The sequence below is a fragment of the Carcharodon carcharias genome, chromosome 21 (genome assembly GCF_017639515.1).
Source record: "Carcharodon carcharias isolate sCarCar2 chromosome 21, sCarCar2.pri, whole genome shotgun sequence".
In the NCBI taxonomy this organism is placed as follows: domain Eukaryota; kingdom Metazoa; phylum Chordata; class Chondrichthyes; order Lamniformes; family Lamnidae; genus Carcharodon; species Carcharodon carcharias.
In genome coordinates, this window is record NC_054487.1 from 66407271 (window position 1) to 66430028 (window position 22758).

A 22758-nucleotide genomic window follows, 5' to 3' on the forward strand; every position below is an offset into this window, starting at 1 on the left:
TGTAAATAGAGTTGATGACAAACCATAGCAATTCATGTCTTCTTGGGGGAGAATTTTTCCTATAGTGGGCGGGCTGGGTGCGGAGCCGATCGCCGCCCGGGATTGGCTGCGCGCCGCCATTTTACACCAGCGGGCCAATTAAGGCCAGCTCAGCGTAATGCGCGACCGGTAACACTCAGCGCTACCTGTGCAGGCGAGGGAAGGAGGGAGAGTTAGGGCCTGCGCTCTTTCACGCATATGCACGAAAGAGCGCAGAAATCTCCCTCAGGCACAGAGCTGCCTCAGAAATCTCCCCGAGGCATGGAGCTGCCTCAGAAATCTCCCTGAAGCACGGAGCTGCCTTGGGGAGACTGTTTAAATGTTTTATAATCTATTCAAACGAAGTAAAAATTTATTTAAACATGTCCCCTCATGTGACAGTGTCACATGAGCTGGGACATATTTGTGAAGTTTGGAAAATTTATTTAATCATTTTATAAAAGCTTCAGGAAACCTCATCCCGCTCGCGGATGAGGTTTCCTGAAAAACACAAAGGCTGCTGGGCTCTTCGCCTGCCCACCGACCTTAAGATTGGATGGGCAGCGTTCCTAACTAGTTCAATTAGTTTCTTAATGGCCTTAGTAGGCCGTTGACATTTCAGTGGGCATGCACCCACCGAACGAAATATCGAGATGAAGTGCAATAATGTCGGGACACATGCCTGCACGTCATTTTACGTGTCAGCGTGTAGGGCCCACCGCCTACACACCAACCGGAAGATTCAACCCTTACATTCTGTAATTATACAGACAAACTAGCAATAAATTTTCATTTTGCTGCCTGAGCATAAAAAGTGGCCAATATGCACAGTCAGTTTTAAGAAAATTGCCTGATTTTACATCCCTGTAATAGGTGGCCAATCTACAATGCAAGTTCTATTCCAGGGTAGCCAGTTAAAAATTTTCCCTTATGAGCAATTTCCACATGCACAGACTAGTTGAGTAAAGTTTAAAAAATATGGTGTATGGTAACTGCTATTGATCTAGTTATGCCACAACATCTGTTTGAAAATGTGATTCAAAAAATACGTTCCAGAGTCTCCGGCCATAATATTGCCCTTTCCGCCACCACCCCCCCACACCTCTGCCTCAGCCAATCTTCTGCTGAAACCCTCATCCATGCTTTTGTCACCTTTAGAATTGAATATTTAGGTAATAAAAAAACAGAAAATGCTGGAAATACTCAGCAGGTCTGCCAGTATCTGCAGAGAGTGCAACAGAGCTAATGGGCTTAATTTTCAAACCGGGGTCAGGAATCCAACACCCAGATAATTTTTGGGTCCTGACTGCATGCTGCATTTGAAATGTAAATGGCCTAATTGGGCCAGAGTTGAGCTTGGTGCCCAATTAGTAATGTTGACTGTTAGCAGAAGGCTGGAGCTGCCTGCAGTGTATAAATGGCAAAGGGAGCCAGCAGCTATGATTGGGCTTGCTGCAGCCATGCCAAAGAAAACAGGCAGCGCCTCGGAGGGCCAGCATAGTCGCACACAAAAGCAGCCATATGGCCAAATGAGATGTAATGCACACATTCTGGTGCAAGATACCCTGACTCTGACATTATTCACCTTTTAAAAAAAAAATTCACTTCTCCCCACATTGAACCCAACAGCTATGCAGCAACGTGCAACAGACAGTTCAGGTTTGCTGCATTTCAGATTGAAATTCCATTCTTGCCCTCCCCAGGCCATTAGCAAGCTCCTCAAGCAGCTTAACAGGCCATTAATTAGAGGTGAGTGAGTTCACAACTCCCTCCTCTCCTCCATGCCCTTACTTTGAAAATTGGAGTGCATCCTGAATGCACGGAGATCGAAGAATGCCTTCCGGAAACCCGATTTTTAAATTACACTGGCACCTGTGCCTGACCCTCCAGCAATTGAAAATCCAGCCCAACATTTCAAATCTGTGACCTTTCATCAGAACTGGGAAAAGTTTGAAATGTAATTGAGCAAATGAAAGACAGAGGGTGGGAAAAAGGATGAATGAGGTTTCTGATAGGGTGGTGGGCAGGAGAGATGAAATTATAAAAGATTTCATGATGCAAGAAGAAAGGGAATGTTGGTGAGACAAGAAAGAAAAGATGTGTCTAGAGGAGGTGTGATTTATAGGATCATGAATTGCTGCCATCCAAAAGCAAAGGAAAGATAATAAAGAAAGAAAAAAAGCAAACCAGCAAAAGAAAAGGAAGAAAAATATTCCAGTGCTTTCCTGGCCTGCCCTCCCACTGTGCATTCATAAATTCCAAAACTCTGCTGCCTATTTCCTAACTCGCACCAAATCCTGCCATCCATCACCTCTGGGCATACTGACCTACATTGACTTTTGGTTTGCCAACATCTCAGATTTAAAATTCTCAACTGTGTTAATATTCCTCCATAGTCTTGCTATTCTGTCTTTCTGTAACCTCCTCCAACCTTACAGCTCCTTGAGAGATCTCCGTCCTTCAGCCATAGCTATTGATGACTGTACATTCAGCTGCCTTGGCCTTAAGCTCAGGAATCACCTCCCTAAGCCTTTCCACCTTTCTACTTCTTTCTCTTCCTTTAAGAAGCTCCTTAAAACCTATCTTTTTGACTATATTTTTGATATCTCATCTCTTTTATGTGGCTCAGTGTCAAATTTTGCCTTGATAATGCTCACGTGAAGCACTTTGGAATGTTTGACTACATTAAAGATGCTATATAACTGCAAGTTGCTGTTTGTCTACCTTCACAATGGTTCTGTAGCATTTCATGTATTTCCTCCTCAACAAAAAGCAAGATAAGAGAAAGATCTTCAAACAGTATCTATTATAGATATTTAGAAGAAAACAATAAAGTACAACTCATTCGGGTAGTTACAAAAATGACTTAGTAAATGAAGCTGCATAGCATCAGATGATGGGCATGGCACCTTGGTACCCATTCAAAGCTACAACTGAAAGATCATCCTTAGTGAATCATAAAGTTGTAAAGAAGTAAGAAATGGATTCTAGCCTCAACTCTGAATATGGAGGTAAATCTATCATTTTCACAGAATGGAATAGGATCCTTAACAATGGTTCTGTGGCCGTTTCCTAGGAAATCCTTTATATACAAACTTACACATCTTGTGTACCAGTCAAATTGGTTTACTTTTGAATAGTGCCTTTGGAAGTTAGCACTGTGATTCTATTGAGCTATGCCATTTCATGGATTGATCCTGTTGTAGGTATCGGCAAGCGAGCAAATGTAATCCTCTAGGTAGACACTTTCAGAAACTGAAAAAAGGGACAGAACAAATCGTGGCTAAGTAAGATATAAATGCGGTGTCCAACCTAATCACCTTCATAAAAATATTTTTTAGTATTCACATGAGAAACAGAAAACAGCTAGGTTATCGTCTTCATTGAAGCTGCACGAGGATTACTGGAGATTTGCGGGGCTTAAAAAAAGACTCCTAACTTCCTGTGGTCATTGAGGCAGAAAATATTTGAACTAAATACACACATTAGCATAAAGTTGGAATTTGCATTCTACAGGCTCGTGCTGAATATTTTGAGTAGGAGGATGTGGCAGAAAGATTGCTGGTCCACATGATGAGGCATTTGGAGACTGCATGAAAAAATCCCTATTGGGAAACAACTAAAATCCCTATTGGGAAACAACTAGAAAAACTATTCAATGTCCATGCAGCTTCTGGATCTTTTGGAAGTACCTGTATGTTTTGTAGCATATTACAGTTAGTGAAATATTGAAATATTTCCTCTTTTTTTCATGACTCCCATAGTAAATGTCGCTTTTGGTACATAATGCAACTACTTTGGGAAAATTAGAGAGCTCATTCATATGTTTAAAAAGCGCTTGATTTAAATAGACATCCTGCACAATTCAGAAGATTCCAAAGACAACACAATTTATGTTTACATGGTGCCTTTAACTTGGTAAAATGTCCCAAGGTGTTTCATAGGAGAGTTACCAATCAAAATTTGACACCAAGCCACGTTAGGGCAGATGACCACAAAATTGGTCAAAAAGATAGGTTTTAAAGAGTGTTTTAAAGGACGAAAAAAGGGAGGAAATTCCAGAGCTTAGGACCTTGGTATGGCTGTCAATGGAGATATGAGTAAAATTGAATGCTCAGGAGGTCAGAATTAGAAGAACACAGATATTTTGGAGGGCTGTTGGTTTAGGAGAGATCAGAGATGGTGAGGGTCAAGGTAATAGAAGGATTTGAAAAATAAGACCAGAATTTTAAAGTCAAGGTGTTGCTTGACCAGGGGCCAGTGTAGATCAGTAATCAGGGATGATGGGTAAACAGGACTTAATGTGAGTTAGAAAACAAGCAGCAGAGGTATGGATCACCTCAAGTTTACAGAAGGTAGAACATGTGAAGCCGGCTAGGAGTGCACTGGAATAGTCAAGCATAGAGGTAACAAAAGGCATGGATAAGGGTTTCAGCAGCAGATGAACTCAGGCAGAGGTGAAGTCGGGCAATGTTATAGAGATGGAAATAGTCTTCGTGATGCCACTGGTATGTGGTTGAAAGCTCATCTCAAGTCATAAATTACCCCAAATTGCACACACTCTAGTTCAGCCTCAAACTGTTTTTACTTTCCATATCGTGTATAATGTTTACAATCCATAGTGTTAATTCAAATAGTGTGAAACCATTGCCTGCACAGTCTCACTTTGCTCCCAAGTTATGTTGTGAATCTAGATTTCTAGTGCAAGTTTATTATCAGACTATAGCAGTTTCCACTTGACACCATACCAATTCTGCGGTATAATTGTGTCCTTTCCTTTTTTGCTTCAATCCATGCAATGAACGTGGTCAAACAAAATTCGACAGGGTTTTAAGAAAAGTGTTTTAATATTTTGCATTGTGTGCAAGAATTCCAAGAATCAGTCATTGTAGACTATCAACATTGAAAAAAATCCAGGGTAAAATGGACATATATTTTACAGAGTGAAACATTTCTTGAATAGGCGATGACTTTTGGGGCTATGGATATGCTGTATACTAGTTGATAACCATCATCATCCTTATCCTGAAGATTTGCAATATGACTCCCTTGATTCTTTAAATTGTGATATATGGCAGAGATTTTTAGGAGTCCACATTGAGATTAGTCAATTTCAATCTCCCTGTGTGAAGGTCACATAGAATTAGTTTAGTTATAGACTAGTTTAGTTCAAGCTAAATAGGCATTGCAACATTGTTGCTGTTTCCTATGCTCAGACGACATTATACCCTTCTGTTAGCTTCCAAAATGTTCACCATTACATTGAAAACAGATTTGTAGAAACCAAAATAATCTTAGCTATATATTATGAGTGAAGAACTTGGGACTGATGTGATGCACATCTAGCGGTGGCTTCCTGTTTCCCTGAAGCGGGGGGAAACTGAATATCCATAAAAACACCTGTTGGCCATCATTTAATCTGTGTGGTTGTAGAACATTTAGATCTTAATTTGCCTGTTCTCCAAAACACTTTCAATCTCTTCCTGTGAAATAATCAGAATCTCAACTCTACAGACTTAACTGTTCGAAATTAGCTAAGATATTTGAGTAGAATTTCTATTCTGGTGCAATTGACATGTCTCATGCAAATTACTCTCATGCAATCCATGGCTTCCATATACCTTTGCCTTCTGCACATCCTGAGACACGTGGAATGCAAACACAGCCAAAGTTGTAGACACAGCAGACGACCATTATTACCTGGATATATGGTGTCTCGAGCTGTGATGCCTACAGCTAGGCTAATGTGTAACACTGCAATCTGGATGAATGCCTTACAACCAGCATTCATGCTTGAGATGCACCTGCTGCCCAGCATCTCTTCGTGGAGCGAGATCATTCAGCCTTCCTTAAAGTCAAGCTTGGATGGACAATGAAAGATACAAAGAACATCTCTGCAACTCTGGAATCTTATATAATACAGCAGAGAAGGAAGCAGCCATTCAAAGAATCACAAATCAGCCAACAAACTTGACCCCGGTGACGACATGTCGAGGTGGACCTCAGAATGCCGTCCTCATTATTACCAGTAAGAACCACTTTCATAATTTTGCCAATCTTTTTGAGCTCTCTAGTGTTCAAACAAATCATGTACAGTGTAAGTAAATTTATGCAAGAAGTGCTCAAATATGCTATATGCAATGTGAAAAGTGTAACCACGGTGAACCCATTAGTGGTGTAGGCAAGACGGCGCCCAACACTTAGGTACACTCCTACGAAGTAGCCCCACTGTTGCCTCAGAGGAGGTGGAGACAGGTTGCTCACTTCTTAGGCTATATGGCAATGAGGAGCGTGGTGGTCTGCCTCGCTGTGAAAGCACCCATCGGCGCCTCCATCAGACTGCAGCCCCTGCACCTCTGCATGGGCAGCTGTGATCACTGACACATGTGCGGTCGACAAGGGCTCTGGTGGAGGGGCTGGGGAGGTGGAAGAAGATGAGGATGCTGTGGAGCTCTGGGTACTTTCACCTTCCTCAGTGACCTGCACAACCCTGGAGTGGCCTTCCGGTGGGGTTGATGGGGTTGGCTACTGGTGCGCAGCAATCATCCATTCCAGCACTGGCTGTGCCAACAGTGTGACCATCTTGTTCAGGGTATGCAACCTCTTATGTATTCCATGGATGTCAGCACTTATACTCTGAGCAAACTGATCCAGGCTACTGAGGGAGGCTTGTGCCCTTTCCAGGTCGAGACTCTGCTCTTGCATCCACTCTGAGTGCTGCTGCATATGTCTCTCCGTGAGATTGGCAATCTCTCATGGTCAGTGCTCATGCAGTTGAAACCCCAGAACAAAGTGGAGTTCATGCCAATGATGGACTCCTCCACTTGCAGTCCAAGAGCTCCCACTGCCTCAGGGAATTCCACCAGATGTCCACACATTATGTAAATACTGTGCCCCAAAAGGTGACTCCTTAGGCTCCATGTTCCTGCCCACTGGAGCATCATCATGACTTTCCTCCCTCCTCTGAAGGGGACTGTGCACATATGTCTCTAATTCTGACATCTCCTCCTGCACTCTGGTGTGGTGACTTTCACCCTGTGCCATCGACTCTATACACATGTTACACCCCTCCAACATGCTGGTATCTGAGTTGGTGCTTATGGGCTAGTAAGATGTGACACTGCCTCCCAAGACACTTCTCCCTCTTGACGCTCAAGGGATGATCTGGGCCAGGGGGTGAGGGAGCAAAGCTGGGACCTGTGTGAGACACAAAAGGAGTTATTTAGGTACAGCCCTTCTCATACTGGAGATACGTTCTGATGCACGCCATTGCCTTAAGCATGCTCATGCTGCCCTTATGATGCAAACCCATCATTGCACTCCTCTCATGCCAATGTCCTATTGTGTTCAATGAAGTGACAGCATGACCTCCAACATTACCATATGCCAAGGTGATTTCAACACCGCCTTTATACCTGCTAACAGCGATTTACCATCACCAGCAGACAGCTGGTCATTCACCCTGGCAATCTCCATGGCCATCTGTTCCCTGAGACAGATACGTCTCAGAAAGGCTGACCACCCCAAGTCTGGGCTATCTCCATGGCGTTCTTCACCCTTTTGGTCTGCAACGACAACATGGGGCAGAAATTTCCCCCCATCAGGGGGCTTGTGCAGGGGCAGGCGCGCACGAATCTGATCAGCACCCCCGATCGGGGCCGCGATGCCATTTTACATGGGCAGGCTAATTAGGGCCCACCCAGCATGACCCATGCCCAGAAGCACTGAGCGCTCCCTGTGCAGGTGGAGGGGATTCGCATGCACGCGGAAGAGCGCAGAAATTCCTCTGAGGCACAGCAGGCAGATTAGTTTGAGGTTTAAAAATTTAAATAAATAAAAGGAAATATTTTAAGACATGTCCCCTCATGTGACAATGTCACAAAAGCTGGGACATGTTCATGAATTTTGATTAAAAATTTTATTTAATTAATGGAACCTTCATGAAACCTCATCCCGCCCGTGGATGAGGTTCCATGAAAAATGCAAAGGCGCCTGGGCTCTTGGCCTGCCTGCCAACCTTAAGATTGGACAGACAGCCTTGTTAATTGTTTTAATGACTATTTAAATGGCCTTAACAGGCCTTTGACAGTTCGGTGGGAGCACAGCCAACTCGGCTCTCACATCACTGCACTTCATTTTATACGTCGGCGAGCGGGCCCCTCCCCCGCTTGCCAACCTGAAAATTCTTCCCATAGCTTTATGTTGGCCTGAAAAATAGTGCATGGAGGGATATTGCTCTTCACTCATCTGTTCATCATGGTGCTCGTTCTATGTGCACCTACATCAGCAGCCTACTCATACAAGCCTCAGTGCTGAAGCAGATATGTGCCAGGTGTCGCACCTTAGCTGCATCCTCTGTACTTGTGTGTGGATGAGCCAAGCTACTCACCTTGCCAAAATGCAGCAGCTCATTGAACCTTTTCCTGCATTGGATCCATTGAGCGCTGATTGTCTCCTGCTGCACTCACCACAGCCGCAATTTGAATCCAGGCCGCCTTAGTTGCTGCAGATGCATTACCCCGGCCGTCAGGGTAGAGGTCTGGTCTCCTCTTCTGGACCTCTTCCACCAAATCTTGAAGGTCCTGATTAGAAAAGTGTGCTGCAGCTGGACCCATCCCCTCCCTTGCGTCTCCTCTGTGTGACAATCTATTCATAAAAATGAAAGGCGAAGAGGGTTGTGAACCATTCCAGTTAGAATGCTGTCTTTCGCTTTTGTGTGCTTACGAACCATTTTCACCATATTATCAATGATTACTGGTAAGGTTTGGGGGAGAAAATGATTGTGCAAATGCTTGGTGCCGTTTGTGTTACGGCTGTGACTCCAAGCTAGAATGCTGTGTTCCGCAACTGCTGACAGCCCGATTGGTTTTTCCTCTCAGTCAAACTGTTGTGCAGTAATAGTGTACAGCTGTGAGGGACCTGCTCACAGGTCAACAGTGTGGGTGCAACCTGATAGACGGGTGGCAAGAGGGCAAGTGGATGGGATAATGAGCATGACACTGTTCACCCACTGAGTCTTGAAGGTAACTACATGACTGCAGAATATCAGTACCAGGTAGTGGTGGTCAAATGATGCCATATTCATGGATGTGTCTTGAGAACCCACTCCATAGTTTAAGTGGTTCAGTTGAGTGCACTTTGATGCAACAATGACAATCCTCTGAGGGAAAGTCCATGATTGGCCATCTATTCCAGGGTCAGCTAACAGTTGGACAACATTTACAGCTTTGACATTCACTTGACAAGGCAATGAGGTCTCCTCTGAGGCACAGGGACTTCACCATTGACGACCAGCCTCGCAAATGGGTCCTTCTGAAGGCCCGCTTTTTATCTGCACCCAAGTCGATCAACCCCTGGCAGGCCCACCTCCTCACTATGCCCATACTGACTCCGATTCTAGCCTGCCCCCACCCTGCCCCACCAAACTGAAAATTAGAGGTTCTGGCAGCCATTTTTAAAGGTCAGGTTCGCAAAGCTGGGAAATCTCCAGTCTCTGTGCACCTGACCTGGGAGCAAAACTCTGGGCCAATACTAATGATTACTATGGTGATAGCTCCCAATGCCTGTCTTACATGCTCTCTTAGCTATTCTAGCGATCCGCCAGTGACTACAGCCTAGAAGTTGGGAGTGAATCAGATGAGAGCTGCTGAGATGGTCATGGTTGAGACAGTCTGGCCCAGCTGACTTCCTGACACCAGTGTAGGTGTTGGTTGAAGATGTGGTGGGGTAGAGGGGAGCAGGCATGTCATCTTTGTGAGTGAGGGCAACGTGTCTTCATTGCTTCTAATGAGCCTGTGGCACAATACTCCCACTGATTGGTGTAAGGTCTGTGATCTGATTGAAGCTCATATCCATTCAGTCATCCAGCCTAAGGCAAACCTGATGGTGGAGCAAAAGCTGTAAGAATCAGTATGAGTATGACTTGAATGTGCTATAACCAGTACCATAGATTCCTACATGGAGTGCCCAGCTGCAGAGTTTATTGAGGTGACCACATTCTTCATGAATGATTTCAGTGTTAATGCCATGTAACAGCTCCACATTTTCTGGCATGTTGCAGATTCTCCCTGGTGAGCTTTTGAGTGCTTTGAGTTGTTCATGCACACAAACATCCTCCTTTAAAAGGCTGTGCCTCTGAAATCTTCAGTGGTGTCCTCTGCAGTTGAACTAGGATGTGAGGTTGCCTTCCAGTCATATGTTTCCTGCACCATTCCTTCCACCTGTTTTTGTTCCTGCTCACTTGTATTCAGTGATTCACCCTGAATAAACTCCTGTAACTTACTACTTAAAGTGTCTTGGCTACCAGTTTCTGAGCTCGTGCTCATTTAAGGTCAGGACAAGTAACGATGTATCATTCAGGAGGCTTCCTTTCCTCAGCTGTCAAATGGACCTGAAAAGAGTGGACCAGATAAGGGTCAGCACAAAGTGCCAAGGATAAACAGTTGCAGATGAGTGACAGCACTATGCACCACCAGTTTGACATGCAGCATATGTGAGGGACACATACAGGGAAAGAAGGAAGAGAGGATGCTTAACCCATCTGCTACACATGTCTACCAAACTTGCTATCTGCAATGCTTTGTGCCCACCCCTAACAATGATGATGGGAGTTTCCTCCACTGGTACCAACACTTGCTTCAGTGGCAGTTATCTTCTTGATCAAATAATTTCTGCCAGGCTGTCTTGCAAGAAGAGTGGGAGTGCATTAATATCTGTGCCCTACTGAAATGTTGTGAAGATGGTTTGTATGCAGAAGAATGGATAGTGATTGTGAGTGCAGTAGCAGATCCTGACTCTGCATTTGCAATTGGATGAAAAGCATGGAAAGCAAAACAGGAAAAATTTGGTACTGCTGGAGTTAAAATAAGATGGGGAAGATTGTGCAGAGAGTAAGTGAGATGTGAATGGGAGCCTTAGCAGACCTGATGAGGTCATTATTTTTTTCCTGCATTATTGCTAGACCTTTGCAGCAATACTTATGGTTTTTACATGGTCAGCCACCTCTCTCCAATGAAGTTACACAACTTGCTTGGTCACAACATGCAGCACTGTGGAAGAGGACCTCCTTTTGAATTCTAAGATAAAAGCAAAATACTGCAGATGTTGAAAATCTGAGACAAGAACAGAAAATGCTGGAAAAACTCAGTAGGTCTAGCAGCATCTGTGGATAGAGAAAAACAGAGTTAACGTTTCAAGTCCGTATGACCCTCCTTCAGAAGGAGGGTCATAGGGACTCGAAACGTTAAGTCTGTTTTTCTCTCCACAGATGCTGCTAGACCTGCTGAGTTTTTCCAGCATTTTCTGTTTTTATTTCCTCTTGACTTATTTCCCATCACACCAACTGTAAGTCTGGAGGTCCTGGGTACAGCCATCCGTTCAGCAGACAGGAAGTGCATGCCACTTGCGAAAGAAACTTCACAAAATGTCAGGCCCCTTTAGCAGGAAGAACCACAATGGAAAGCATAATGAGATTACTAAAATACTACATCTGGTCAATGTTACTGGATGCAACAGTTGGAATATGAGCTAGGCGATGAAGATAAATTAAAGTCAACAGAGATGTGGTTTCTGAGACGGATGATGAGGATTAGTTGGGCAACACACCTAATGAGGAAGTTTTGAGGAAAGCAGGTGCTCAAGAAGAATGTCATCAAGAGACAAATATCATTCTTTGGACACATATTTAGGAGAGAGAAACTAGAACATCTGGTAGTGACTGGTAAAATTGAGGGCAGTAGAGCTAAAGGAAGACAGGAGGAAGTACACTCACAGTTTCAGAAACAGAAGTTAAAAGGTTTGAGAACACCACCAAGATATTGGCAATTTAAGAATTGTGAAAGTTGGAGAGCCATGATCATCGACATTGTAAAACATGGTACCTGAAGAAGAAGAAGAAGAGAAAAAGCAACAGACATTTAGTAGACTGATTCCTGGGATGAGGAGATTGTCCTATGAGGAGTTACTGAGTATTGAGTAGTCGAGACAGTATTCCTTAGAGTTTAGAAGAATAAGAGGTTATCGAATTCATACATATAGGGCAAAATTTTGTGCTTGGCATGCGGGCGGGTGGGCCCCGCACGTCAGCGCGTAAAATGACGCGCGGTGACGTTGGGTGAGCGTCCTTACGTCACCATGCGCCATTGCGATGTTTCACTGGGCAGGCGCACGATGAAGTTCGACGCGCGCCCGCTATTAATTAATGGGCTAGTTAAGGCCCTTAGGTCAGCATTCGATGCCGATTTTCACGTGCCCGTGTGATCTTCGGCTCAGCACACAAGCGCAACGGGCAGGCGGGTAAGAGACTTTTTAATAAAACTCATCCACGAGCGAGATAAGAAGGCTCAGTGGGGTTGTCAGTCTGGTCTGAGTATTTATTGCAGAAAGTTTTTTAAACTTGCCTGTGTGATCTGTAACAGTTCAGAATGTATTCCAGCAGTTTTCTGTATACTTTGAACCTTCAGGTCAGCATTCTGCAGTCAGGAATCTTTATCGGGCCTGCAGCTTTCCAGAGGCTTCCCTTTAGCCTGGGTATGGGTTCTGACATGTCCACTGGAGGCAGCTCCTCTGAGGAGGAGGGGAGGGATAGAATAAGGAGGCGGCCAGGGGTGCACAATCAGCCTCCAGGGGAGCCACCTTTGGGAGTACAGGCACAAGGGATGCAGGGCCAAGAGGTAGTCCAAGGTGGAAGGGGCCGCAGAAGATACCACTATCCTGCTGCCAGGGTATACAGTCAGCGAAGGAGCTACTCAACATGACTAAGGTGCAGTGCCGAAGGAGGCTCCAACTGTCAAGGGAGACAGTCAGCTACATCTGTCAGATGATTGGCCCTGAGATCTCTCCTAACTCTGTGGGCAGGCACCCCATGCCAGCGGCTCTGAAGGTCACAGTTGCCCTCCACTTCTATGCCTCTGGCTCCTTCCAGGGCTCGATGGGTGATCTTTGCGGTGTCTCCCAATCAGCTGTCCATACTTGTGTCAAGCAGGTCACAGATGCTCTGTTCAGGTGTACATTGACCTTCATCCACTTCCGCTGGGACCAGGCAAGCCAGCCACAGTGAGCCAGAGGCTTCGCGGCCATTGTTGGCTTCCCCCGCGTCCAGGGTGCAATAGACTGTACACATGTGGCCATCAAGGCGCCAGCAGGTGAGCCCGGTGCCTTCATCAACAGGAAGGGATTCCACTCCATGAATGTGCAGATAGCGTGTGATCTCAGGATGCTGATTCATCAAGTCTGTGCAAGGTACCCAGGCAGCCTACATCCTCAGACACTCCCAGGTACCGGAGTTCTTCAGTGCTCCGGCTCAGCATTGTGGCTGGCTGCAGGGTGACAAGGGCTATCCCCTCAGGCGGATACAGACGGGCTGGCCAGATGGCCTGAGGAATGCCAAATGGAATGTTATGTGGATAAGTGTGAGGCGATGCTCATGGGCAGGAGAAACAAGGCACGGGAACACACGAGGAATGGTAGGACCCTGCAAAGTAAGGAGAATCAGAGGAACCTTGCTGGGCATGTCGACAGGCCTGTTAAGGTAGCGGGACAGGTACATAAGGTATTTAAGAAGGTAAATGTCTTTATTAGCCGAGGAATAGAATATAGGAACGGAAGGTCATGTTGCAAGTGCAGAAAACGCTGCCTATGCCACAGCTATAGTTCTGCGTGTAGTTGTGAAATGCGCTTCACAGGAGGGATGTGACTGGAGTGGAGAGAGTGCGGAGATCGCTGACCAGGATTCATGCTGGGCAGGAGAGTTGGAGTTATGAGGAGACATAGCATAGATTGGGGTTATTTCCCCTGGAGCAGAGGAGATTGAAGGGTGACATTATTGAGCTTTATAACATTAAGAGGGGCGTAGATAGGGTCAACAGAAAGGAACTTTTCTCCTTGGTGGAGGGATGAGTAACCTGGTGGCATTGATTTAAGTTAAGGAGCATGAGGTTGACAGGTGAGGTGATGCGAAACGTCTACACACAGTAATGTGGGATGCACTGCCTGAAAGGGTTGTGGACACAAAAACCCTCCTAACATGTAATAAGTATTTGGATGTACAGTTGCGATACCATGGCATACAAGGCCATGGAGATAGTGCTCGGAAATGGGATAAGGCGGCTTTGGAAGGTGGTTGACCCGCACACCTTCGAAGGGCCGAGGGACCTTTGTCTATGACCCACGCCCCCAGACTAGTCATGTACGACTAAGAGCAACACATGGTGCAGGAGAGAACCGATTTCCTCATGAACCACTGAGGCTGATGTAAGCATGGGCACTATCTGCTTGCCCACCCAGTGTACGAGAAATGCCTAACATGATTCAATGCAGTCATCACAGTAAGGCTTGGGGAGTGGGGGGTGGGGGGGGGGGCCCTCAAAGGCTAAGGCTACCTGCTGGGTTAAATGCCCATTGCCAACATGGTACTCACCCTTCCAGAGCGCAATAGATCGTTGAGGCATTTAAGGCACTGGATCCAGGTGTGCTGCACCACGTCGCGGGAGCTCACCACCTCCTCCCAGGCACACTTCGTCATGTGGGGGGTCCTCCTCCTCCCATCCTGGGGGACCAACATCTCCCGCCGTGCTGCCACTTCCTCGAGGAGGGCAGCAAGAAGATCATCAGAAAAGTGAGGGGCACATTGGCCCCCCGCTGGCCTACCCTGCAGCCCACCCTGCTCCTCTGCCCTTCCCTCCAGAGTGTCCTGCTGAGCAGACCCCCTGCAGTTGGATCTCCAGGTGGTCATTGTGAGTAGCCTATAAGAGGATGCCAGGCCTTCTTTTAAACAGACTGCCGGGTCGCCATTGGATCCAACGGTCTGTGCACGCCCACCGCAGCCCGCACACTCCCACTATCCACGGGAGTCGGAAATGCGCTGGGCGGGCCTTAATTGGCCCACCCACACAAAATGGCATTGCGGCCTCAATTGTGGGCACCAATCAGGTCCGCGCCCACCCATGACTGCTCCTGCTCCATCCGCCTGCCTGCCAAACTGAAAATTTTGGCCATAAATGTTTTTTGGGACTTGACATGATAGTTGCTGGAGGAAGGGTGACCGGTTGGTTTGGGGTTGGATCTTTCCCCTCGCTGGCATAGAATAAAGGATTGGCCATTTACGACTGAGATAAGGAAAATCTGCTTTACTTAAAGCATTTTGAATCTTTTGAACTCTCTACCCCAGAGAACTGTGGATATTCAATTGTTGAGCATTTTCAAGTTAGAAATCGATGGATTTTTAGACACTAAGGGGAGAATTTTCTCCCCGTTGGGGGTGTTGAGCAGCAGTGGGTGCGGGCAGGCGCACAGCCAATCGCTTCCCGCGATCGGCTGCACGCCACCATTTTACAAGGACGGGCCAGTTAGGGCCCGCCCAGCATGACACGCACGCCCGACGTCACCGCGTGTTATTTTATGCATCTGTGAGTGGGGCCCACCCCTGCTCGCCAACCCGAAGTGTCTGGCCTAAGTGAATTAAGAGATATAAAGTTAGTGTGGAAAGATAAATCAGCAGTGATCGTTCTGAATAGTCGAGCAGGCTCAAAGGGTCAAATGGCCTACTCTTTTTTGTTCTTTAAATAGCAGCTGGTGCACCAAATATCCCACCTCCCTAATAGGCAAGCTGCCTGTAAGGAGTACAGTTAGCACTGGTAGTTCAACATATTAAAGTGAAACCCTAAGTATATCAGGCTTCCCAGTGACATCAACAGGTGGCTGGAACCCATGCCACCCTTTGCCAACTGAATTTATGTGAAAGTTGAACATTACATCTGATATTCTGATGACATCTCAACCAGTGATTTTTATTGGAGTAGCATCATTTTACTTTTGTACTCTGAGCATCTATTTACAAAACCTAACGTGCCAGATATTTTTTTCCGCACCTTTATCAATGTGTCCTCCCACTTTACAAGATTTGTGTATCTGAACCTCTTAGTGTATTTGACAATCTTTTAAAGATTTACAAGTTAAGGTATATTTCTTTTCATTCTTCCTTTGGAGATTTATTGTTTCATAATATTCCACATTAAATTTCATCTGAAATCTCTCTGTCCAATCTACTAACCTGCCTATATTCTCCCAAAATAATTTACAGGTTTTCTCACAGTCAACCAGACTTCCTAGTTTTTGTATTATCTTCTTTGATCTCATTGGTACTTGCTTTGCTGCAGATCGTTGGCGATGGTACAAAAATTTTGTACACTTACTTTATTTTTCATAGAAAAATATGGTACCAACTTGGCTCTGTAGCTTATTTTGGAAGCAGAAAATCCAGACTGCTATCTCTAAGCAGTGAAATCTTAGGTGTTTCTTTCCAAATATTTTCATGGGACACATGCACCCTTCCCGAATTCTATAACCCACCGTACTCATATGGGAACAGCATAAAACATGGGTCTACAAATTAGAATTCCAACTAGGCCCAAGGCCCACCCAATATTGAGCCTCGAGTCTAATTTACATCAAAATAGTGAGCTGCAGACACCTGAAGAGCATCTTTAGGCAACTTGCCAATGAAGAACATTTGAATTTGCAATTGCTCTTTTGAATGTAAATCAGGTGGATCTTGAGAGAAAGTAGGAAATGACCGGGTGAGTGAGGGGAGTGGCCAGGAGGAGGGGGAACAATAAGGGCAGGGTGAGGTCAAGTAGTGACTGGCAGAGCCCTGTAGTTTTAATGTGGAGCTGCCAATGGGTGAGTCTTTTCCTGCTAATTATTCTGAGTTTTGAAAGGAACCAGGAATCTACAAGCATTTCTTCTAATTAACATGTAATCAAACCAAAAATTTGCTTTAAGAATTACCCTGTAATTCACATAAGGATGTGCATAAGAGAAATTAGCTAAGATGTGCCTATTTACAGTGATTAGAATTTGTGGCCTGAAGAAAACAGTCGAGTCACACACAACTTTGCCTTATCAGCAGAATAAGACATTGTGGGTTAAGTGTTACAACACACATCCTTATAAAAAATATCTAGGCTCCTGGTTAAAACAGCTTGACAAGCAATCCACTTATCTCCTAAAATAAATTCTCTGCTATTACTGTGGAACTCTCCAGTTCAATATGCCAAGCCAAATTTGCTTCTATAGAAAGGGTTTTTAGTAAATCTTAATTCTTCAAACACTTGCTGCACAACAAAGGGGGATGCAGATGTTCTCCCACAAGAAGAAATGGGTGGATGGTACTTTAAAGGAATAGCAACCTTTCCTGGAAATCATGCACAAATTGCTGCCGTGGCCAAGATTTTACAATGGTTGGGTGAGCTCAGCGGGCGTGGGCGGGGGTGGCCGCAGAGCTGACTGCCGCCCGCAATCGACTAGGCACTGCAATTTTACACGGGCCAATTACACTAAGTGCTAACTGTGTGGGAGGAAGGAGAGTCGGGTCCAGCACCCTTTCATATATGTATGCGAAAGAGGGTTTCAATCTCCCTGTGGCACAGAGCTGCCTCGGAGATAGAAGTGCTTTTTAAAGAAATTATTAAAAACATTAAAAATTTAATGAAACATGTCCCCTCACATGTGACACAGTCACATGAGATGGGACATTTTTATTTTTCAAAAGAAGTTTTTATTCAATTTGTAAAAGCTTTAGGAAACCTTATCCCACTCATGGATGAGGTTTCCTAAAAAACGTAAAGGCCGCTTGGGTTTTTCGCCTGCCCCCCAACCTTAAGGTTGGACGGGCAGCGTAAATTTGGAGTTAATTAGAATGCTAATGGCCTTAAAAGGCCTTTCAATTATCGGCGGGCATGCAGCTGACTCCGGCGTGTGCCCGCTGAACGGAATATTGCGAGACAGCACGATGACGCCGGGACGCATGCCCGATATCATCACGCATCATTTTACGTTTCGGCGTGTCGAGCCCGCCCCCACATGCCGAATGTAAAATTCTGCCCCATGTTTCTTACATTATAACAGTAACTATGCTTAAAAAGTGATTCATTGGCTGCAAAGTGCTTTGGGTCCTCCTGTAGTCATGCAAGTCACTTTATAAATGCTAGTCTTTCTTTTCACATGTTTCATTGGAATGTCATGTGATAGTACTTCAAATAAAGTAATTCTTTAATTGAAATGGGCAAAAGGGAAGGGAGAAACGGCATTTGTAATTTTGTTTAAAAGCACATTGCGTACTGCAAGAACTAGCGCATTCTGTTAAACATGGCAAACTAGCACATACTCTTAAACATGGCAAAACAAACATCTTTTAGTACTTACAGTTAATAATACTTTATAAAGGACCATGGAAGAACTCCCCCACCCTCCCTGCAAACCAAGAAATCTGAAATAATCAAATAGAAAATGTCCACAATCAAATCCACTAATGTAGATAACTTGTTGGTTAAAGAAAAGTTAAGACTGGTCAAAAGTCCTATCTAAATTTGATGTACTTAGCTCAAGTAAGCTTCATTTCAACATGGCGTATGGTAGTGTAGTGCTTTTGTTACAGGGCTACTAATCCAGAGACCTGGACTAATAATGCAGAGAATAGGAGTCCAGATTAATTGAAGACTGTTTGAGAATTTGAATTCAGTACTTTAATAATCTAGAAATAAAAAAGCACAAAGCTGTCAGATTATCATAAAAATTAAACAGGTTCACTAATGTATTTTAAAGAAGGAAGCCTGCTCTTCTGACTTGGTCCAGCCAATATTTTGACCTCATTTATACCAACATTGTTTACTTTTGAACGCCTTCGCCACTGAGTTGTAACCAGCCACTAGTGGTTCAAGAAGAGGTCCACCACCATGTTTACAACGTACCTAGCGGTGGTTAATAATTGCCATCCTTGCCAGTAATGTCCACATCCCAAGAATGGATTAAGGAAAAGGTATGAACCCAGAGATAACTGTTAGCAGTATTAGTGGATAAATGTTTAGCATGTTTACTTGATATTCCTTTTTCATTCCAGTGGAGGTGTTAACGTGTTAATGGTGGTGTTGAAATAGTCAACAATGTTAAACTGTTAAAAATGTGTTTGTTGATTTTGACAGATGTGATTTGTAAATTATAATAACCTTAATCTCTTTGCATCTGTTTGCTTTACAATTCTAGATGAATATTTACTTTACCCCTAAAAAGTAACAAATTGAATTCAGCAACAAATGTTGCAGGAAATTTGACAGCGATTGGAACACTGCTCCATATACTTGTGGATGACTTAGAATCTAAGTACTTTGCCTCTTTTCTGTCACATTAATTCAACTCCAGTTTATTTTTGACATGAATTTTCCAGATTGCCCTTCTTAAAGGATTATTCCTTTCTGTGTGCTCTGAATCTCCATACGAGTAACTTCAACTTCTCTTGCATGCTGTAATTCTGATTATGAAAGGTTTCTGGCTACAGGGGGAGGGGATGGGGGCTGGAGGTGGGGTGGTAGGGAGGGTAGGAGAGTTTGATAGTGGGATGCGGTGAAGCTATGACAGACCATCATTCTTGGTAGGGGAGGTAAATAAGTAGCCAAATTGCACCCTACTCACACTGATTTTTAACCTAAAGCTAGAACTCAGAATACAACTTTTCTTTCAATTTCCTGCAGCTGAATGCTTGCCATAACTAGTCCTGAAAAGCCATTAGACACGCTGTATAAAATGTCTTTGGCACCCCTTAGGCTTCTTGGGAGCGATCATGTGCATTTTGTTACTGTGTATGTTTTTGTTGTCTTGTATTCATTTATCCCAACAGAGCACATAGAATGGCAGTCAGGCATTATGTGAAAATACATTAAACTGCCAGTTTTATAAAACCTTTATTGAATTTTTACCAAATGGAATAATGGATCAATTATTTACAATGTAACTCATTTTCTTTATACTCATGTAATCATATTGATCTCGCACGAGAAATCAGGTACGAGGCTCCTATTTTGTATTTATGTATGCCGCACCTAAGTAATCTCAAATTTATTTTATAAAACTATATCTTTAATTAGCAACAGCAAGTTTCTTTTGAGCTTATTAAACTTTAACAGGACATGAAGGGCTGAGTTTATCTGGTACTTTTTTAATAAATTATTGTGAACCCAAAATATACCTGATTCAAGTCAAATAATAGTTAAACAGTGCTTTTATAGCTTATGATTGTACACACTGCTATTTATGTAGGAAAGTACAAGTCATTCTTATATCATAGAATTTTTAATGTCCTGTCTTTTAACATAGAAAGTTTACTGTGGTCTAATATATTCAACGTGTTAGTTTAAAATGTTGTTCATTAGGTTGTTGAAAGTAAAGATGATTAGTTAATAAATGTAAGGATCATCATTTCATCATAACCTAGTACTTCTGCTCAAAACTGTTCCTATTTCAGTTAAAATATTTTTAGTACAGTAAATGCAGTTTAGTAAGACAATGTGAGACTTTTCCTACTTTAACTCTTTCACTGTTTATATATATTTGCAGTGCATTGAGTTAAATGCTTGGTGTTTTTATAGGTCAATTCGTTGCAAAGACTTGGGCCGGAATTTAAGAGGCGGACTGGGGTGGGGTGGGGCTGCGTATTGGGATGGGATTAAGACCCTCGTCACCTTCTGGACTTCTCCAATTAAGTTCCGGATAGGAAGGGCCGAGGCTGGCTTCCCTGCCAAAGGCAAATGAGGCACTTAAATGGCCTCTTAGGGTCTCATCTTCCCGCCGCTGGAATTTTAACAGTGGCTGACCAGGACCACACCATGTGGGCAACCGGATGAACTCTAGCAGCATCCCTAACTCAACAAAGGATCTGCCAGTGGAAATGGAGGGACTCTCTCTTCCTCCCCACCCCTTCCTCCTCCCTCCGGCCCCTTTCTCCCCTGCCCCCTTCCTCCCCAACAGGTTGCCAGGGCCCCTCTGTCTGGCCCTGGCAATAACACGCCACTCACTTTCATCGAGGGGCTGCAGTGATCTTTTTTAAGTCGGTCTCACTGCAGTACCAGCAGTGGCCACCACTCCCGGTGGTGCTGCCAGCCTCTAATTGGTCAACAGCTCTCAGGGGCAGGATATCCACTCTATACTCGAAGGTCTGATGGGAAATTGCCCCCAATGAAGCTGGGAACCTTGTTGGCATCCAGGAAGCTGCCTAATTGGGAGGGCTGCCCAATTAGGACTTAATCACAACAGGGCTGCCAAAGAGAGCCCTACCGGTGTTGCCACCGGCCCTCCAGTTAATAAATGGTCCATAATCATGACCAATAAATTCCGCCCTTGGTCTGTGTGACCTGTTGTGGTACAGCAAAAAGAACAGAAATTAATTGTACAGTAATAATAATAAAACTTTCAACAAATAGTACTGCTACAGAATTATGATGGTTTGTAAACTTCCCACTGACCTTTTATGAAGGTTATGAGTAACATTCCATTATTATACTAGGAAATGGATCAGTTTGGTGTTATAGTCAGAATGTGGCATTACTAATTTGTGCCAGGTATTGGTAAATGGATTCTAATTAATGGGCACTATATATATATATATATATATGGTTGAGTTTATCTCAATATTGTATTATTTCCAAACAATTTGATTAAAATTGCACATTTCAAGAAGTCAAAATTTAGACTAGCACATTAGTCTTATTCTGTCGTGCTTCTTTCTTTTGGTTTTTTAGTCATCACTTCCTGCCAGAGCTGGATGCAGAAGTACTGAATGGTGGCCGTGTTCAACTCATGGTAAGAACTTGCCTCCAGCTCTAAACCAGTTTAATGCATACAAAGTTCTATATGGATGGACTTTAATGCTAAGATAATATTATGTATTTTTACTGTTAACCTGTAGTGCCATTTGCTTCTAAAAAAAAATGTCCTAATACACTTATAACATTACACATATAGCGATTATCTATTTTGTTCTATATATTTTAATTCTCCTGGTGCTTATGTAGACTTTGATATAGAAAGAAAGATTTACATTAGATCTATTAAGAGGTTTCTAGTTAGGATGTGTTCAAAGATTAACTTTCAGAATGTTAGTGCAAAAATGTTTCACTGTTTATTGAAGAAAGTTGTGAAATTATTTTAAATAAGCTGCAATGAACCAATAATGAGCAATTGTCTCCCCATTGAGTCACAGTAATTAGATACTATTTGTAAGTAAATAGTTTTCATTTAAAAAAATTTAATGATTTGCATGCAGAATAATTTACTTTTGCTTTGTTACCTCAGGCAAGTCATGTAGGTAGAGAATGCTCAGATTTAGACATTGTCTCCGTAACCAGTAGTAGTACCATAAATCAAACAAGTGACGGATTTAATTATAGTCACTGGCTCTCATCAGGATCTACAAGTAAGTCAGACTTCTGCATTCTTTGAATTTTACTGTTTGTACCGCAATCGTTGAGGTGGTACTGATGTTGGAATGTTAACATTTCAGTTATTGCCTAGAAACTAAATAATTCCTATCACCTTATCTTCTAGTGGTTTTATAGCTTAAGTTATAACTATAATGCATGTGCTGTAATATATTTTTATTTCACTAAACATTAAAAATCCATAACCGATTGTGTGAATTGCCTACAAAATGAAAGGTGGAAGTGCATTACAGGATTCTACTAATGCAGCTCATAAGACAAAATGGAGATGGTTCTTTGAAAATGATGTTCTACTAAGTTAGCCAGATCTACCTCACATGATATCTTGCATATCCTGGAGTTCATCCAACATTTGTTTAATGCCTAGTTCTGTTTAACCATTATACCTATTTCAGTTGTTCATGATGAGAACAGCCATTTTGATATGGCATTCTGTCTGGATACAGAACTTTTCCTTAATGTCCTTAAATGAACC

The 22758-nt window shown here is 43.6% G+C and overlaps 1 protein-coding gene across 1 annotated transcript in view; it reads left to right on the forward strand.

Annotated features, from left to right (window-relative positions):
• The window catches only part of lrriq1 (leucine-rich repeats and IQ motif containing 1), a 216012-nt gene that overhangs the window by 188225 nt on the left and 5029 nt on the right, over positions 1-22758 (forward strand). Inside the window, exons 26-27 of the mRNA XM_041215663.1 lie at positions 21585-21645; positions 22138-22258. Of these exons, the coding sequence (XP_041071597.1) occupies positions 21585-21645; positions 22138-22258 (182 nt within the window). The remainder of the gene's footprint in view (positions 1-21584; positions 21646-22137; positions 22259-22758) is intronic.